This window comes from Marmota marmota, unplaced genomic scaffold (genome assembly GCF_001458135.2).
Source record: "Marmota marmota marmota unplaced genomic scaffold, marMar, whole genome shotgun sequence".
Classification (NCBI taxonomy): domain Eukaryota; kingdom Metazoa; phylum Chordata; class Mammalia; order Rodentia; family Sciuridae; genus Marmota; species Marmota marmota.
The window spans coordinates 431022-451363 of NW_026000021.1; the positions used below are offsets into that span (position 1 = coordinate 431022).

The window sequence follows — 20342 nt, forward strand, 5'->3', positions numbered from 1 at the left end:
GTCTGAGGACAAAAGGTGGAAGAAAGGTTGTCACAGAGGAATATTATAGATCTTTTGTGGGTGATGGGTATGCTTATTATTGTGATTATGGTGAAGGATTCATGGAGATTCAAACATTAATTTTAAATGTAGTTTACTATGTGTGAATACCTCAATAAATCTATTTTAAAGTATTTCATTCAATTTTTAAAAATGTACAGATTCCACTTAATAGACCATAATCTCAGTTCTGTTGAATGAATAAAGTCTGTCAATTCTAGATCAATCTTCTCCCAAGGGCAATAACAGTCAAATGGCAGTTAATGTTCTCTCCACCAATCTTAAAATATTTTTTTTGTTTTTAAATATGAGTTTATTTTTTTAAAAAATATATATGTATATTTTGTGTATATTATATGTATATTATGTGAACACAATACCTTTATATTATTTATTTATTTTTATGTTGTGGTGAGGATCAAACTCAGTGCCTCACACGTGCGAGGCAAGCGGTCTGCCACTGATATCCCAGCCTCAAAATAGTTCTTAAACTTTTTTTTTTAAATTAATGTCTATGGTAGAAATTTCTTTTGGTGTCAGTGATGATCTTCTCCACAATAGTATCTTCAATTGTCTCTTCTATTTGTATTCATCACATCTAGACCTATGGTATGGTTTGGATTACTTTCTTGAATTTTTTCTTATCTGAGACCTGTTTGAATTGTAGTTGAAGTTTGGTTACTGTGTTTTATTAATTTCTTTGTCACATAAGTAAAATGGGTGTGTATGGAGAGAGAGGAGGGTGGGAGAGAGAGAGAGGGAAATGGATGGACAGATACATATTTCTGCAAGGATATGGGAAAAGAAAAGAGTTCTACCAGAAAGTAAGGTCAGTATTTGGGTGATTATCCCAGTGGTCATTTTGGAATTAGACTCATTGAAGAACACCCTTAGGTTGGTTTTATACTGATCTCACATTTCAAATAACTTAGAGCCTTTGAGATTTTTTTTCTGTAGGGAAGGTTCAATATTTTCCCTTGACTTTCACTATTGACTGCACACATTCACCCTCAGGCTTCTTACCTTTAATTTTGCAAATAATTTTTCTCAATATTGCTTTTAGGAAAGTGAGAAAGGAGTTAAAACATCAAGTCACTGAAGATTCTGTTTTTTTTTTTTAATTAAAAATTTCCTAATTTTGTTTAATTGTTGCTACTAAACTTTTGTGTACTTTTATTACATTTTCTTGGGATGACAGGCATCTGTTTTTAGTGATATACTCTGTAGTAAACTTCATGCTGTTATTTTTTACTGAGATTACAAACTGCGCATTTATACATGTCTAATTTACAATGTAAATTTTAAAAAAAAATTTTTTAAGTTGCAGATGGACACAATGCTATTTATGTATGTATGTATGTATGTATGTACGTAGTGCTGAGGATCAAACCCTGTGTCTCATATGTGCTAGGCAAGCACTGTACCACTGAGCCACAACCCCAGTCCCTACAATGTAAATTTTGTTAGGACACTTCTAAATATTTTTCTCCTGAACATATAAGATAAAATCAGCCTATCACATAATGGTCAAGGGTTTTATTTATTGAAGATAGAAAAATCTTATTTTGTGAACAGAAACAGACAAAAATCAGTAACATTCGTCTTACTAGAAGATCATCAATAACTTTTTCTACACAAGTCTTATCTGGTTTCATTTTAAAACCAGCTTTTAAAGGCCTTTAAAAATTCCATAAATAAAACCAATCAGAGCTTCTTCAAATTTAGTTACTCCCCCAAAGACTTTCAGGAAAAAATAAAGCAGTCAAGAATAAATAAGACAATAGTAGAGGATAGGAAAGGCAGCAGAACACAACAGACACGAGTATGGCAATATGTAAATCAATGGATGTGTAACTGATGTGATTCTGCAATCTGTATATGGGGTAAAAATGGGAGCTCATAACCCACTTGAATCAAAGTGTGAAATATGATATATCAAGAACTATGTAATGTTTTGAACAGCCAACAATAAAAAATTAAAACAAAAAAAAAAAAGAATAAATAAGACAAAGGGTGCAGTTGGATAGGAGAAATAACTTCTAATGTCCTACAGCACAATAGGATAATGCTGACTAACAACAACTAATGGTACATTTCAAAATAATTGATAAATGTCTGAGGTGATGAATATGCCAATTACCTTGATCTGATCATTATACATATTTTATAGGTATCAAATATTACATTATACCCCATTATGTGTCCATTAAAAATAAAAATGATTTAAGAAATAATAAATAAGACACTTGTAGGGAAAAGAAACCCCGGAGTTCTTGTTCAACAACTAAACTTGATTTTTGCCTAATGATTGTTCTGAACTCTTTACAATAGATGGTTTAACAACTCAGAAATATGCTAAATTATAAATTTAAAAAAATATATAAACTCATGCAGAATCTATCTTAATTTTTACAAATAAAATAAATGTGCCTGAACAAAGAGAAGTTTTTACTTAAATAGTAAAGAGACAATGGAAATCTAACCCCTGTCTAGACTATAAATAAGTTAATGTGGTTAATTTACTTTAGATAATAAGGACCTGAAATAAAGTCAGTAGAATGGGTCTCTGAAGCCTGATGAATCTCTGAAGAACACATAGAACTTTCTGATACATATGTAAGGGCTGCATTCCATAGGGACTCCAAAGGTAGGTATGAGGAGCAATAATTCTATGGTTCTATCAACTAGACAATTGCTTTCATGGGAGGAAAAACATCTAACAAAAAATTCTTAATACAACAGTAGTACTTACCAGTACCGGAATTTTGAACCTAATGTAAAATAATGTGCAAAAAAATTCTTTTGAGGTGGAAGTGGTCTGTCCAAACGGAAGAATGTGTGATGTTCTACACATGCTTTCCACAAATTCTTACAAGCTCTGTAATTCACCATATTAAATCCCAGTAGTGTTTCTCTAGATTCATGCTGTAATAAACCAAAAATGCAGAGAATATCAGAAAAAAACATCAGAATCTAATGCTATATTTACTTTTGTTCCGTATACATCTACAGAGCTGTGAAGCAGTAACTCATTTATTTTTATTCTTCATAGTATTCTACTGGAAATGTACACACTACAGATACTTATCCACTTTACTGCTGATAGACACTTGATGATTCCAGTCTGAGGGGACAAGAGTAATGCTGCTGTGTATACTTCTGTATGTCATCTGGTGTACACTTGAACACTTTTCTGTTGATGGATCATAGATATGAGTATGTTGAGCTTTACTACATAAAACCCCAAAATTGTGTATGCTCCATATATTCACCAACCACTGGTTTATCAGTCCTTTTCATTTTAATATTCTGGTGAGTATCCAAAGGCAGCACACTTTGGTTATAATTTGTACCTCCTTGATGACTAATGAGGTTCAATATCTTTTCACGTTACTGGCCATGTGGATACACTCTCTTGTGTGAAGTGTAGTTCAAGTTACTAGTTTATTTTTCTATTGGCTTGCATTTAAAACTAAGGACAGAGTGTGTGTGTGAGAGAGAGATACATATTCTGTTATTAATGATTTCTTTTGATGAAGAGTTATTAACTATAACAGCCTATCTTATCAATTTTTATGTTTAAGGTTAAGAAGATTTCCTTGTATGTACTATTCTACAAATCTTTCCCCATTCAAAGATCATAAAGAGAGCCAGAAGCTGTAGTACATGTCTCCAATCCTAGCAATTCAGGAGGGTCAGGCAGGAGGATCATTAAGTTCAAGGCCAGCTACTTAGTGAGACCCTGTCTCAATATTTAAGGGGGGGAGTGCTAGGGATATAGCTCACTGGAAAAGCACCCTTGGGTTCAATCCCCAATACTATATTTTTTTTTTAAAAAAAGGTCATGAAGCAATTTTCCATAACTAAATCACTGTAAAATGTCTGTGTAAATAATACAGTACCATGTATAAAGTTAATATGCTTAAAACATCATTTCTTGACCACCAGAAAATTAATCTTAGTTATGATTATTAGTTGCTTTGTATGTAGTAACACATACAGTATGTATAACATGTACCATAAACATTGGGCAAAATGACAGACAGTAAATATGACATAGTAACGTCTCTCTGTGTCAGCAAGATCCAAGATGCATATATACTCCCCTTTTTTGACACTTGTCCATGTACTCTTCATATGCTACTCATTGTATTTGGAATGTAACAAAAAATTTTCCCATACAGTTTGAAAAGAATGAATACAAAAGGTTATACTGAGAGATTAGCACATTCTCTAAAGTTTGGGTATTTAAAAACAAAGAGATGTTTTAAGGAGAAAACATTAGCAAGGGTGACCTTCTGCAGAATATACCTGTATACTGCCTTTAATCAAATACTAGTTGACTTTTGTTGCTCTTGTTACTTATAGGAAAACACATTCCTAACTGATATACTATCTGAGAAGAAATACTGAATAACATGAAAATGGTTGATAAGACTTCATATTTTAGGTTCAAAAATAAGCAAATTAATCCATGGTGATACAGATGAGAAGGTTGTTTACTTTTTAGAAGGGTTAATGACTGAAAGTGGGCCTCAGTTCCATTAGCAACATTACCAGCTTCTGGGGTACTAGTAATGTTCTGTGTTATTAATCTGGAAGATGTTGAAATGGATGTGTTTATGTTTTCAAGTTGTAAATTTAAAAATCATACTTTTAGCTGGGTACATGCCTGTAATTCCAGCAACACAAGAGGTTGAAACAGGAGGATTCCAAGTATAAAGCCAGCCTTGGCAACTTAGTGAGACCCTATCTCAAAATAAAATAAAATAAAATAAAATAAAAGGGCTGGGCGGTGAGGGGGTGCTGGGATTGTGGTTCAGTGGTAGAGCGTTTGCCTAACATGTGTGAAGCACTAGATTTGATTCTCAATACATATCTATCTATCTATCTATCTATCTATATTTTTTTTAAAGAAAGAGCTGGGTGGCTAGGGTTGTAGCTCAGTGGTTGAACACTTGTCTAGCACAAGAGAGGCACTAGGTTTGAGCCTCAGCACTGCATAAAAATAATAAATGAATAAAATAAAGGTATTTTGTCTATCTACAACTAAAAAAAAAATTTTAAAGGGGGGGCTGGGGATGTGGCTCAGTGGTAGAGCACCTCTGGGTTCAACTGCCAACAACACACAAACACACACACCCCATGTACTTTTTTGTGCTACATTTTAACTTCAATAGAAATTTGATTAGGAAAACTCTACATTTTGTGAACATAAATGAACAGCCACAGATTAGATTGATATCCTGATAAAATGCAGTGGATTCAAATACATTAAGGTTTCGAATACATTCTACACACACACACACACACACACACACACACACACTCACGTCCATCTTGAAATCTATATTAATTTGCAAAGATTTCTAAGAAATAATGTAAATAAAAAGGTTAATTTGATGAAATAGATAATCACTTACAATGAAAAATTGTTTCCAACACTGTACTTTCCATGACAACTCAACTTATACTTAGCATAGAAAAAGGCCATTATCACTTCAACACAGTGAGGAAATGTGCTATGTGTTCACGAATTATAAACGAAACGCTCAGCTTTCCAAAAATGAAATGAACTTATGTATGAAATGAAATGCAGTGGATTTAATAGAAAAAAGAAGAAGGCCATAGAAAATGTTCAGCTATTGCTCTTAGGAATGGAACCTGGGGATGGGCAATGAATATCATGTGTTAGAAATCAGTTTGTGAGTAGAGGAAAGAACAGAAAGAATGTCTAGAAGAACTTTAAATCAGAACCACAGAAACACTGAAGAAACAAATACATCTGGTCATAAAAAGTGAATTCATTTACCTTAATAGAGAGTTATCAACAGTATTAATTGTACTTATAATGGTAGAAAAATTCTATCATTAATGACTGGGCATTTCATAAGAGACTTACTTCATTTATATCAATAATTATTAGACCAATACTTACCAATTCCTTTCTAAGTTGAACAAAAAACTGTTTGCACTTAAAAGAAATCTTCACAATCTTCAACCTGTACAAAAGAGAACAAACTAGAGCATTTAAAATATTGAATAAAGAGAAAAATATTAACAAATTAAGAAAGTATCTATAAAACAGCAGGGCACGGTGGCACAGGCCTGTAATCCCAGTGGTTTGGGAGGCTGAGACAGGAGGATCTCAGTTTCAAAGCCAGCCTCAGCAATAGTCAAGTGCTAAGCAACTCAGTGAGACCCTGTCTCTAAATAAAATACAAAATAGGTCTAGGAGGTGGCTCAGTGGTCAATTGCCCCTGAGTTCAACCCCTGGTATCCACCCATCCCCAAAAGAAAGTATCTATAAAATGATCTTTTAAATTTATATTTTCTAATATCTAAACATCTTATCATATATTCTATACATACACACAGAATATAAAAAAATCTGAAGTTTTTGGTGCTTCATGAAAAACTAGTTAAAATCTATGGGTTCAACTACAGAAAAGTTTATCAAAATATCTAATTGCAAAATATCCATTTCCCAATTTTATATGTACAGAAATACTTAAGTGTCACAAATTAAAATTTCAAAAAATAGGACTGTGAATGTGGCTCAGTGGTGGAGTGCTTGCCAACTAGCATGGAGGAAGCCCTGAGTTAGATCCCCAGCACTCAACAGTGAATGATGACAACAACAACAACAACAACAAAAAAGAAAAAAACCTCAAGAAGTATCAATAAAATAGGTGTAGTTTACTCCTTAAAATTACAAGCAATACTGATAAAATGTAAAATTTCAGCTTTGTGCAATGACCCTAGAACCATTTTTTTATTTGACATTAAAAAGCTTAATTAAACTAGTACAGTGGCACTTGCTGATAATCCCAGCTACTCAGGAGACTAAGGCAGGACATCTCAAGTTGGAGCTAGCCTGGGTAACTTAGCAAGACCCCATCTCAAAATAAAAATTTAAAAAGGGGCTGAGAATGTAGCTCGCTGGTAAAGTACTTGCCTAGCATTTTCAAAGCTCTAGGTTCAATCCCCAGTACCACCCCCCACTACAAGGCATAAATATTTTTTATTTCACCTTTCTATGTTACTTTTCTTCTCATATGAAATCCACAATGGTATGCATCCTCAAAGTTCCATTAGTGAAATCAATATGAGCAAAACTGATGTGTCTCTTTATTATAACCATATGTAATACGTTAAGACTCAAGATACTTTTTGACCTTAAGACCTGGTCATAAGGCCAAAGGCATTACATTTATTTAGTGAAAACTTCTGTGGGATCCTGCTCCAATCTTCTAATACATTTTTTTCATGTTGATTCTAAATTTTGATCTTCATAACTCATGGCCCTATCCATCCAAGAAGCTGTTGGCATTCCCAGATAGATTTCTCACACCTCAAATCACTTGGGGAGGCAAATGAATGAGTCAGCTTCGAGCATGACTAGTTTAGAATAGGAAAGAAAATATATGCTTAGTGGTATTTTTGTTTATTTGTTTGGTATTAAGGAATGCACCCAGGGGCACTTTACCACTGAGTTACATCCTCATCCCTTTTTATTCTTTAATTTCAGACTGGGTCTCAGTAAGGTGCTGAGGCTGGCCTCAAACTTGTGCTCCTCCTGCTCAGCCTCCCAAGTCCCTGGGATTACAGGTGTGTGCCAATGCACTTACTGGTTTATGTTTAGTTTTTAGGCTTAAAATTTTTTGTTTTTTATTTTTACATTCAGAGCTTCCCCACAACATGGGGAAATTCTTATGTCATATGACAGAGGACGTTAGTTCTAGAAAGTCAAGAAAAAAAAAAAGACTATGTAAAACAAACTGTATTTATGGAAAAAAAGAAAACCAGGTTAAAAATCCTAAAAGCGGTACATATATTTTAGAAGTTATAAATGAATTTCTATTAGGAGTTGTCACAAAAGCAACAAACAAAACTCTATTCATTTCTAAATGATCAGTATAAAGGAAATCTAACCCAGTTTCAAATCATATTAATTTTAAAAACCCAGAAAAACATCAAACAAGGAATAAATAGAAATTCTTACACTGGTTATTCCTTGGCATAAAATTTATTTTATACAACTTGTATTTTCTTTTAAAGACATTCTATATGATTTTATTCTATACATAGGCATAATAGTTTTTTATATAATTAAACAATGAATAAAAGGACTTTGAAATACCTATTTTGTCAAATAATAGTATAGCTATAATAGTTTTCTTTTGGTTTCTATATTCTTGGTTTATCTTTTTCAATGCATTTACTTTCAACCATTCTGTCTCTTTATGCTTTTGATATATCTCTAGTAGACAGTATGTAGACTGTTTTTGTAAAAGTCCAGTTTGAATAATCCAGAAAAGATGAAAGAACTACAAACATTTGAAAAAATGTTCAGCATTACTAGACATTAGAGAAATGCAAATAAAAATTATAATTACTTCACATCCACCAGAATGACTGTCATATAAAAGACAGACAACAACCACCACAGGGGAGAATATGGTGAAGTTGAACATACATATGCTGCCCTTTGGAATGTGAAATAATGCAGCCATGATTGAAAACTCAGCAAAACCATTCCTTTGTGTATGCCCTAATGAAATGAAAGCACATGTGTCCATAAAACCTGTATGCATATATTCATAGCAGCATCATTCCTAATGGCCAAAAGATAGAGTGATTGATGAACTGATAAACAAAATGTGGTATATGACCACAGAATGGAATATTATTCAGCAGGAACCTCAAAAACATTATGTTAAATGAAAGAACTCAGTCACTAATGACCATATAGCATATGATCTAATTTAAAGGAACATCCAACACAGGAAACTTCTATAGAGAAAAAAGTGATTAGTGATTGCCATGTCTAGTGATGGGGAATGACTCCTAATGGTTGCAAGATTATCTCTTGGGGGTAATAAAAATGATTCAAAATTAGAGTAAAATTATGTTGCACCTGTAAATATACTACAGACCACTGAACTATACTTTAATAGGCAAATTTAGAGTATGTAAATTGTAGCAGTGAAATTGTTAAAAAAAACCATTTTGATAATTTCAATTTGAAAATTCCTTTACTTTGGAGAACTTCTTTTAACATTTCTCACAAGGCAGGGTTGCTAGCAACAAACTCCCTCAATTTTTGTCTGAGAAAGTTTTATTTATTTCACTTCTGAAGGTAATTACAGACTTCTAAGTTTGTGAGCTTTTTCTTGCAACACTTTAAATATTTTATTCCATTTTCTTCCTGCTTACATGGTTTCTTATCCTTGTTCCTTGATGAAGGTGTTGACATTTGCTTCTTTTGAGATTTTTCTCTTTCTCTTTGACTTTGTAAAGTATGAATATGCTATGTGTAGCTCTAGAATCGGAGGGTATTTAATTTGTTTGATATTCTCTGAACTTCTGGGTTTGTGGCTGGGTGGCTGTCATTAACTTTAGAAAGGTATCAAACACTACTTCTTTTGTTGAAATTCTCCTTCTGGTAGTCTCATTATCTATCTTAACTGCTTTTTTTCTTTTTCTTCTTGGCTTTCCAGTTCGGGAAGTTTATACTGACATATCTTCAAGGTCAGTGACTATATTTCAGTTGTATACAATGTACCAATGAGACAACCCATGGCATTCTTCACTCCTTTTGCAGTGTTCCTAATTCCTTTGATTCTTTGACAGGGTTTCCATCTCTCTGGTCACATTACTCATCAGATTTTGCATACTGTGTAAGTTTTCCATTGAAGTCCTTACATACTAATTAGTTTATTTATTTAACTTATTTTTTAGTTGTAGTTGGATGCAATACCTTTATTTTATTTATTTTATGTGGTGCTGAGGAGGGAACCCAGGGCCTCACACATGCTTGGCGAGCCACAACCCCAACCCCTAATTAGTTACTTTAAATTTGTGATATAATCCTAAAATCTTTGAGATACCTGAATCTGGTTCTGGTGCTTGCCTTTGCCTCTTCTGTTTTTTGGTTTTGTTTTTTGCCTTTCAGCAATGCTTTGTAATTGATTGATGAATGCCTGATGTGATATACAGGGGTAAGTGGAACTAGGGCAAATATCCCTTTAGTGGAGGTTCTTATTTATCTGGCAAGAGAAAAGGCTGTTTACCGTTTGTTGTAAACAACTGTAGACTTGAGGTTAAATTTCCTCTAGTATCTGTGTTTTTGTTATCCCTATTGTCTTAGGTTTCCCTAGGTAAACTTTAAACAGTCTGTGCTTTGCAGTTACTTCAGTTATAATACTGTTATTACAGAGGAGCCTCACTGACTGTTAAGGTACAGGCAGCGGGGAAACCATTCTTTAATCCTGATTACGTCTCAGTTCTTTAGTGGTTTTTGCCTCTTCCTTATGACCCTCCTTAGGTAGACAAGAAAGCAGGAGGAGTCTGAGTTGGATAATTGCCATCCCCCATTTTGGTAAGGTTCTGATAGAACTCATGTTGTTTAAGTGCTGGCAAAATAGTTTCTGAGGGCAGGCCTTGTTAAGGAGAACAGAAAGCTCTAAGTGGTTTTAAAATGTTTACTTTCCCCCACCCGCTGCCATAAATGGATTTTTTTCTTCCTTCTTCACCCTGAGAACCCGGAGAGGCATGAAAACTCATGAAAGTCTGGAGGTTTTCCTAAGTCTGGATCCCCAGAAATTTTTTATTTCTTTATCTAGTCAAAACTCGGTATCTAGCTATTAGACAACGACCCTTTAAGTATTCCTAACAGTTCTGGCTCTAGTAGTTTGCTAACCTTGATTATTCTCTGTATTAATTTGCCATTCCAGTTTTCAAAACAGCAGTGTCCTTGATTCTCTGAAGAATCTTAAAAGTTGTTGGTTTGGGGTTGTTATTAGCTTTTTTCTTGTTGTGAGGACAGAAGTGTGAACATCTAAGCTTTTTACCTGTCCGACTGGAAATCAGAACTCTCTCTTTTCATTGTCTTAATGATGCCTCCTGGTTGATATTCATTCTGAAGAAGTCTAATTTAAAGAATCTACATATCTCCAATTTGTTATTCAACAAATTTAAAGTATAAACTTGAGCTGGGGGGATAATCATATATAGAAAATGGACACGAGAGAGCATATTTATTATGTGGTACTCTCTTTTTACATGTAGGTCTAATTCTGAGAGAAGAGGTAAATGAAATGAGTTTAAAGCTCTGCTTCATACTTACCAGTAATTTAATTTAAGGCCCACCCAATTTCTCCTGCGTTTCTCCTTATTTGTTAAAAAAAATTATAATAATTACCAAACTTGCAGAATTCTAAATTACAGATAAATGGATTGAAATTCATGAGTGATTTTTTTTTCTATCAGTTTTAAACTCTTCATTCATGAATATATTTGGTATCTACACCATTTTAATTTGTGGCCTAAGCATCTTATTTGAGATATTACATGAAATAAAGTTCCTGAAATGAAAGCTATTATAGTCATCATCATTATCAGTACTCATAAAGTGACTTTACGGTTTCCTAAAGTAAATTTATGCAGTACTTGCTAAAATATAAATTTAAAGGCAATGGCAATGCCATAAATACCAATTTGATAATGGTTAGGAGATGAATATAATCCATATTCACAAATGATACTTGTGAGAAGTATTTGCTTTTGTGAAAATAAGTTCAAAAATTTGATGATTATCAAAGATACTTGGAATGGCTGTGTTCAGTGGTACAAGCACTTGCCTAACATGTGCAAGGCCCTGAGTTTGATTCCCAAAAATGAAGAAAAAAATACGTATATATTGGATCTTAAATCATGGCTTCTTGTTACCAAATTGTAAATATTTCCCTAATATTATATTATGTACTGCTTTGATTAGTAAGCTCAGAAGAAATCCTCATGTTTCATAATGAGGCAGACTTAGTAGCTTTAGCACCTTTAAATCCCATCTATTTAGTGTAATTTTTAAAAATAAAATTTAAAAATCCACACTGTTTATTTTCCACGTGATACTTTAAATACTCACATCCTCATTGCTACTTTTATTTTTAACCCAACTGGTCTGTTAAAGAACTGGAAATATAAGTTCTATGTCTCAACTTTAACTCTCACTATATGTAGCTATAAAATAAAAATCAACTCCTTAGCATGTAAGACGTATAAGTCTGAGTCCTTTTTCTTCCTTAAGGAATATATTCCTAAATTCTTATTTTCTTCTCAATCAAAACAAACGAAGGAAGGAAAAAGCAACTCAAGTATCCTTCCATTAATGAACTCGTCATCAGGCCTCAGCAAATGGTACTCCTATCTTGAATGCTCTATACGCATTAAATAAACTCTATTATATTTGCTGCCTCTTCCACATTTCCCTTTCAACTGAGAAAATTCCTATTCGCCCTATAAAAACCATTTCAAATATCATGGGGCTTATAAGATATTCCAGAGAGATTACATCCATTTTTGTTTCAACAATAAACTAGGATTCCAATGGATGCATTTAAATGAAATACTGTACTTAGAGCTCTTAACATGGTAGAAGACACAAAGTAAATGCTCTAATAATGCTGCAGTATGAAGTTAGAGATTCTTCAAGAAAAATTTCATTAGTAATATTTTTATGTAGCCATTTTAAAATAAACAAATTTTAGTTTTTTTCTTGAAGTTTCCAAGTAAACAGGATAAAGTATAAGTTGCACCAACTAAGAAAACTGACATTAAAAAGTTAACATACTTGGGCTGGGGATATGGCTCAAGTGGTAGCACTCTCGCCTGGCATGAGTAAGGCACTGGGTTCGATCCTCAGCACCACATAAAAATAAAATAAAGATATTGTGCCCACCTAAACTAAAAAATAAATTAAAAAAAAAAGTTAATATACCTTTACTTAACACAAATTATTATATTTGGTAATATAGTGGTAAAAACAAAAGCATTAATGAGGTTCTTACCATGGAAAGGTATTCATTCGTACCCGGTTCTTATAAATCAGAATTCCTCCTGACATCACACCAATCATAATTTCATTGTTACTTTGATCCTTCAAAAGAAATACATGACCAATCTAAAACAATAGCTTTAGTTGTTAGAAATATATTTTTTAAACAGGATTAGTTTCAATACAATGTGACATTTTCAAAGATATTATAGAATCATGCTATAATTACAAATCCAAATAGCAATTATTACACATTTACACATCATATTTCCCTAAGAAAGTCAGGTGAAAAAAAAAGATGATGCAAATGTGAAGCAGAATTATGGAAAATTGTGATCTGAATACTTTAGGGGGACATAGATGGAAGTCATATGTATACCTCTATACTGACAGAAGAGGTCCTTTGCTTGTTCCAAATTATGTTTTTACATTATTTGATTATTCTAACAGTTCAAACTGCCAAAAAATCTTCAAATATATGTAGGTTAAAAATGAGGCTTTAGCAGGGTGCATTTCTATAATCCTTTGCAAACTCAAAGCCAGCCTCAGCAATTTAGCTAGACCCTGTCTTTTTTTTTTTTAGTTGTCAAGGGATCTCCATTTTATTTATTGATATGTAGTGCTGAGAATCAAATCCAGCACCCTCAGGCAAGTGCTCCGCCACTCAGCCACAATCCCAGCCTGACCCTGTCTTAAAATAAAAAATACAAATGGTTGAGGATGTGGCTCAGTGGTTAAAGGGCCTGGGTTCAATCCCTGGTACAAAAAAAAAAAAGAGCTTTAGAAAAAAGATATAGGTTGGTTTTTAAACACAGAAATAGGTATTAGAAGGTAATGCAAATTAACTTTTTTTGTGTATCATCTGTAAAGGGGCAATAAAATATTCCCACCTCAGAGGGCTGTTTGAAGGATTAAAGGATATTAATACATGTAATGCCCTAAGAAGGGTGTCTGGCATTTAGTAAATGCCACATGGGTGTTTCCTGTTGTTATTACCTATGTTGTGGACTGTAGAATTCCTCAAAATTACTGTCCTCACAATCTTTTTTGAAAATTCTCTAATCATCCTGTGGCTATAGTCCAAACTTGCTTTTATAAGGTCACCAGTGACTTCCACATTTTTAATTCAGTTCTCTGTCCTCATCTTACTTGACCTAAAAGCATCATTTGATGCAGTAGACCACCCCTGATTCACTTGACTCTAAAGACACACAATTGTATCTTTAACATAAAAAAAGAATTTCTTTCTATCCAAATGGCTTTTCCTTCTTGATCTCCTATTCTTCCTCATCTCCAACCTCTAAACTTTGAAGTGTTCCAGCTTTGAGGATCTCTTCTGTTATCTACAGTATTTGCTCCCACAGGGCTCTTTTTTTCTTTTTTTAATATTTGTTTTAGATGTTGGTGGACCTTTATTTTATTCATTTATTTATATGCAGTGCTGAGAATTGAACCCAGTGCCTCACACATGTCAGGCAGTGCTTCACCACTGAGCTACAACTCCAGCCCCACCTCTCCCAGGTCTCTTATCCTGCAGTCTTAAATATCATCTATAAGCTAACAATCCCCAAATTTGTATCTCAAGCTCAAACTTTTCCTCTGAACTCCAGATCTATATGAACTGTCTATCCTTCTTCATTTGGACTTGTAAAAGTCTTCTCAAATTTAACATGTCCCAAGACTAATTCTGAAACCTGCTCTGCCTGGTTTTTCACTTACTGATTACTTTTTACTATCCCACTGCTACAACCACCATTTTTTCTCACCTGGATCACCATAACCATCTCGACGTTTTTTTTTTTTTTTTCTCTCTCTGTACTGAAGATTCAACCCATGGACACTTTACCACTGAGTAATATCCCTAGCAGCCATTTTTGTTTTTTATTTTGAGACAGGGTCTCACTAAGTTGGTTAGAGCCTCACTAAATTGCTGAGGCTCGCCTTGAACTTGTGATCCTCTTATCTCAGCCTCCTGAGCTCCTGGGATTATAGGTATGTGCCACTGTGCCTGGTAAATCTAACAGTCTGTTTACTGGTCCCTTCCTTTAGTGTCTTACAATATATTCTCAGAATAGCCATGAATTTCTTTTAAAAATGTAAAATCATAGCCTATCTTTAAAAATATCCCAAAACCCTATAAGGAACTTTCTTAAAATTAAAGGCCAAAGTCTTTAAGATGTTTTTAAAGTCCTGGTCTGCTTTGACCTCATTTCCTAATATTCTCCTGCCTTCCTCACACAACCCCAAGACAAATTCGTTTTTTTTGCTGTCACCTGAACTGCTACCCACACTATTTCATCACCTTCGATTGCTGTTTCCTTTGCTAATAATTATCTCCCCCTAAACCCTAGACATATGTATAGCTTCCTCAGGTCTGTTTACCTTCTCAGTGAGGCTTAAATGGATACTTTATATTTGGTTCACTAAATTCCTTCCTTAGTTTAATTTTTCTTTGTAGCACCTATTGGTTATCTGACCTATTATCTAATTACCTTTTTAAAAAACTGAAATATATACATTATAAAATGCACAAATCTTAAATGTCCAACTTGAAATTTCACACTTATATACATTAATATTTAACCACCACTAATATATATCACATTTTTAAAAACTCAGTAGGTTCCCTCATGAGTGTCCTAGTTAATAATACTACTCCAGAGATGACTGTTATTCTATCAATATTAACAGGTGTTTTGCCTATCACTGAACTTTACTTTCATGGAATCAGACTATTCACTCTGATATAATTAGTTGTTGATAGTCTTGTTTTGCCAACCAGAATGAAGCATTTGAGGGTTGGAATTTATCTGCTTTTCTCACTGCTGTATCCATAATGGCTATACATGGGACTTGGAGCACAGTAGGCATTCAAAACATATTCACCAAAGAATAAAAAAATTAAAAATATCATCATAAGGGCTGGGGTTGTGGCTCAATGGTAGAGGGCTTGCCGAGCATGTGTGAGGCACTAGGTTTGATTCTCAGCACTGCATATAAATAAATAAAAATAAAGGTCCATCATAAATCATAAATCTTTTCTTGAAGCTTTGAAGAGCAAAGATTCCTTTTTAGTAGAATTATCTTTATCACTATTACAAATACTTATGGAAATAAGATTCATAATTAAGCCTAAAACTTGGTTAGAATTTTTTAGGGTTGATTGAAAGCCTCCTGTACCTAACTAAAAACATAATTATGCTTACCTGTAGATAATTTGGAAACAGTAATTTTTTAATATAATCCCTCTTTTTTTTTTTTTTCTTAATATGTGAACATTCTACAAGAGAGATTGAGGCCGGATACAACGGCACACACCTGTAATCCCAGTGACATGGGAGACTGAAGCAAGAGGATTGCAAGGACAATCTCAGCAATTTAGTGAGACCCAGCAAAATAAAAAATTAAAAAAGGGCTGGGGATGTAGCTCAGTGGTAAAGAGCTCCTGGGTTTAATCCCAAATACAAAATAAGAGAGAAAGAGAATGAGTTTGATGATTCATGATTTAGATACTATCACAGCTCTCTTTCATTCTTTTATTCTATTTTCTTAGTGTAATAGTTATTGACTGATTTTCAAGAAAAGTTGATAGGTGTTGAATGACTGATCCACTATTCATCTAAAAAGTAAGATATTTCAATCAGGCCAGCAGTTTCTACTGAGATAATGCCTTTTCCCTTTGAAGAGATCAAAAATTCTTTATAAAAAATTAAACTTAGTTCCTATGACATTCCTTGCTATTAATTTTATTTTTTCAAATATGTCATGTTCTGCGTGGGCTCTCTCTTATTCAGAGAGGAGGTCCATGGAACAGGGTACAGGAGAGTGTGGCTGCGGAGTTGCTAATCAAGACCTCCAGAGACCAAGAAGGAAGCAAGTCTGATTTTATTGTGCAGTTACCATGTATATATACTCAGGCAGTAGCTAAGCAGATTATAGGCAGCCACCAATGCAAAGTCTGCTAACTGCCCTTGAAGCGATCAATTGAAGAGTGGGCCGTGGAGAAGTGCTGGACTGCAACACAGGGCCTCACACCCAGGGCTGTGTCTACAGGGTAAGCTGTTTGGCACTCACATGCCTAGCACAGAGGAGTGCCCTGCCACTCAGACACCCTTAACATATGCCATGTATGCAGTACTCCATACACTTGTCCCCACAATGTTCTGTCTTGATTTGAGGTTTTTATTTATGACTCTACAGTGAAAATCATTATCTTGGAAAAATCTTATTCGTTCTTTTGACTTAAGTGAACATACTACTTTTAAGAAGCATTCCCTACCCTCTCTTCCTGGGGCGGGGTGGGGGNGGGTGGGGGGGGCGGGTTTAGATGTTCTTGCCGTATGATCCCACAGCACTTGGTACTCTCTCCTTCATATTCTCATGTATTTGCTAATATGTGACTATTGTGTGAGTTCCATGAGGGCAGGAATAACTGATATAATCCTAGTGCTAAGATTGTACCAGGCACAGAGCAGATCCACTGCTATAAATGCACTAAGATTTATATGAATCTTGGGAATTCGATATGAATAACTTGGTTCCACTTGAAGGCAGAAAAAAAAATAATTTACCTTGCTTGCCAAAATAAAATATTTTGCTTCTGATATTCAATTAAAGCTTAGGTTTCCTCTTTTATGCTCCTCCCTCATCTACCTTATGTTCTTTTTTTGGGGGGTGAGGGGGGAAGTTACCAGGGATTGAACTCAGGCACTTGACCACTGAGCCACATCCCCAGCCCTATTTTGTATTTTATTTAGAGACAGGGTCTCAATGGGTTGCATAGTGCCTCACTTTTGCTGAGGTTGGCTTTAAACTCAGGATCTTCCTGCCTCAGACTCTTGAGCTTCTGGGATTACAAGTGTGCGCCACCATATAGGCTATTCTTTTGTTTCTGATGCCACAAAAATTCTCTTCATGTTCACTGAACATCTGCACATTGACTTCTTAAGGTCTCAGTATTCACACACACACACAAAAACAAAACAAAACAAAACAAAAAAACCCTTTCCTGTCCGTCTTTTTTTTCCTTTTTTGTAGGGAGGGGATGTGGGGAGTTGTGCAACATACACGTCTAAATAACTTTTGACAATTTCAAATTTAAACTTCTTTAATATTGTCCTCCATATTGAGGGCTTTCAGAGAAGCAGTTTTATAATCTAATAATTTAAACAAAGAAAAACTACCTTAGTCAAATAAATAAATAACATGGTAAATTATATATGAAATTTATTTAGTCTTATAATACAAGTGAAAAGATGAAAGTTTACCACTCTTCTTATTTCATTGTCAGTAATCTCAGCAGACATAAAACTATATTTAGAAAACTGCGAAGGAGCTGGGAATGGTGATGTGTGTCTGTAATCCAGCTACTGGGAGGCTGAGGCAGGAGGGATTGCCAGTTGGAAGCCAGTCTGGGCAACTTAGGGAGACCCTGTCTCAAAAATTAAAAGATAGATAGATAGATAGATAGATAGATAGATAGATAGATAGATAGAAAGAATGAAACAAAAAGGGCTGGAGTGGTAGAGCAACTGCTTAACACATGGAAATCCCCAGGTTTAACCCCAACTATAACCCTCACCAAAAAAAAAACACTCCAAAACAAAAAACAAACAAAAACAACACAAAAGAGCAAAATGTTTTTGGTGGTCTTTTTTTTGGGGGGGGGGTGTACTAGGGATTGAACCCAGGGGAGCTATAATGCTTGAGCTATATCCCCAGCACACACTCATTTTTTGAGACAGGATATCACTAAGTTGCCCAGGCTAGCCTCAAATTTATGGTTCTCCTGCTCAGCCTCCCAAGTAGCTGGGATTACAGGTGTACAACACCACATTAGTTGGTCTTCTTCTTCTTCTTTTTTTTTTTGTTTTTGTTTTTGCTTTATTATACTGGGTATTGAACCCAGGGGTGCTTAACCACTGAGCCACATCCCCAGCCCTTTTTATTTTCTATTTTGAAGCAGAGTCTCGCTAAATTGCTTAGGACCTCTCTTAATTGCTGAGGCTGGCTTTGAACTTGTGATCTTCCTGTCTTAGCCTCCTGAGTTGCTGAGATTACAGACAAGCCAGCTGGTTGTCTTATTTTTAAGCATAGCTCATATCTGAAGTTCTACAGCTGTAAATTTATTGTAATATAAAACAAAATTTAGTTGCACAAATATTGACTATTACATTTTAGAAAACCGTGTTCAACAGTTGTAAACCCCAAATAAGGAAAGAGAGAGAGAAGATCATTTTAAAGAGCAAAAAGCTCCAGAAAGACTTAACATTTTAAATAGAAATCTAAAAAACAGATTTCTAAGTCATAACACTCAGAATTACAAGATACATTCCTCAGAAGAAAGCAAGTCTTCTGACCACCAAGGAAGAAACTGACATGAGCTTTATGAAATGTTAAGAAATAAAGCTCCTCTCCTAGAACACGGTCAGATGGCTTAATCATTATGAGGAGCAAAACTTTGAGTACTTGAAACAACTATGCAACTGTGTATGTGTGGGTACTAACAGAATATGCTCAAAATAATTACCTAAGGAAAATAATTCCTTAACTCCTTTTCAGATTGATATCCTTTTTAGGCTCAACAGTCTGTCCTGAGAGAATATAAACCCTATTTCTAAATCAACCAATGATTATTTATAATTCCACTGAGAACAGCTATACTCCAGGTACTTCTAAAGGAATATATAACCTCTTGACAAAAAAAAAAAAAAAACACAAGAAGGAATAGAGCCACAAATGAAGAATAGCTACACAGGATTATGTTATGACAAGAAGTTAACAGTCTTTCATAGGATGAACAGTTTGATGCAAGGAAAAAAGAGGTTATATAGTGTTGTACAGGAAAAGCCAGTGATTTGTAAATTCTAAGTTAATAAAGGGACTGGGGCAGATAAAAACAAAACATGTTACTATGCTCCATTTTGTGCTTTATAAATAAAAATTTACGATACTAGAAATAATGAAAATCAAGCTCAGCAATACAAGTCTCAGTGTTGTGAAAACATTTTTATGATGATTATCAAAGAGTAAAAAGACTACTTTTCTTATAACTTAACCTTTACTTTATAGACTAAATATTCTAAGTCTATCTCCTATAGTCTACAAAAACTATCTTTATAAAACACGTTCTGGAAGAAAAACCATGAAAATTGCACTTTAACAGTCTTAATGTTATTGCAAAAAATATTTATATTCAGAAGAAATTTTCAGTTCAACTATGTCAACAGCAATTGTAAGTTATTTCATCTGTTACCTAAGCCTTTCAAGGCATTACAGTATTTTTGATACTGAGTAATGAAGCTTAATTCAACAACATTGAAATTTATTTTCTTCACTTACCCTTGCATAGTGGAATTCAACTCCATAGAGTTCTAAGGTACGTGCTGTGTTCAGGTAATTAAATTCTGCTTCTGCAGGAGATAAACCCCTGTAAAGACATCATCAGGTTATCCATTGTAAATAT

General features: G+C 34.3%; 1 protein-coding gene across 1 annotated transcript in view; it reads right to left on the reverse strand.

The window, feature by feature from the left end:
• Ptpn4 (protein tyrosine phosphatase non-receptor type 4) overlaps nt 1-20342 on the reverse strand; it is a 126363-nt gene that overhangs the window by 59298 nt on the left and 46723 nt on the right. The window contains exons 8-11 of the mRNA XM_048810443.1: nt 20219-20306; nt 12891-12979; nt 5978-6041; nt 2792-2964 (exon numbers count right to left, since the gene is read on the reverse strand). Coding sequence (XP_048666400.1) covers nt 2792-2964; nt 5978-6041; nt 12891-12979; nt 20219-20306 — 414 coding nt within the window. The remainder of the gene's footprint in view (nt 1-2791; nt 2965-5977; nt 6042-12890; nt 12980-20218; nt 20307-20342) is intronic.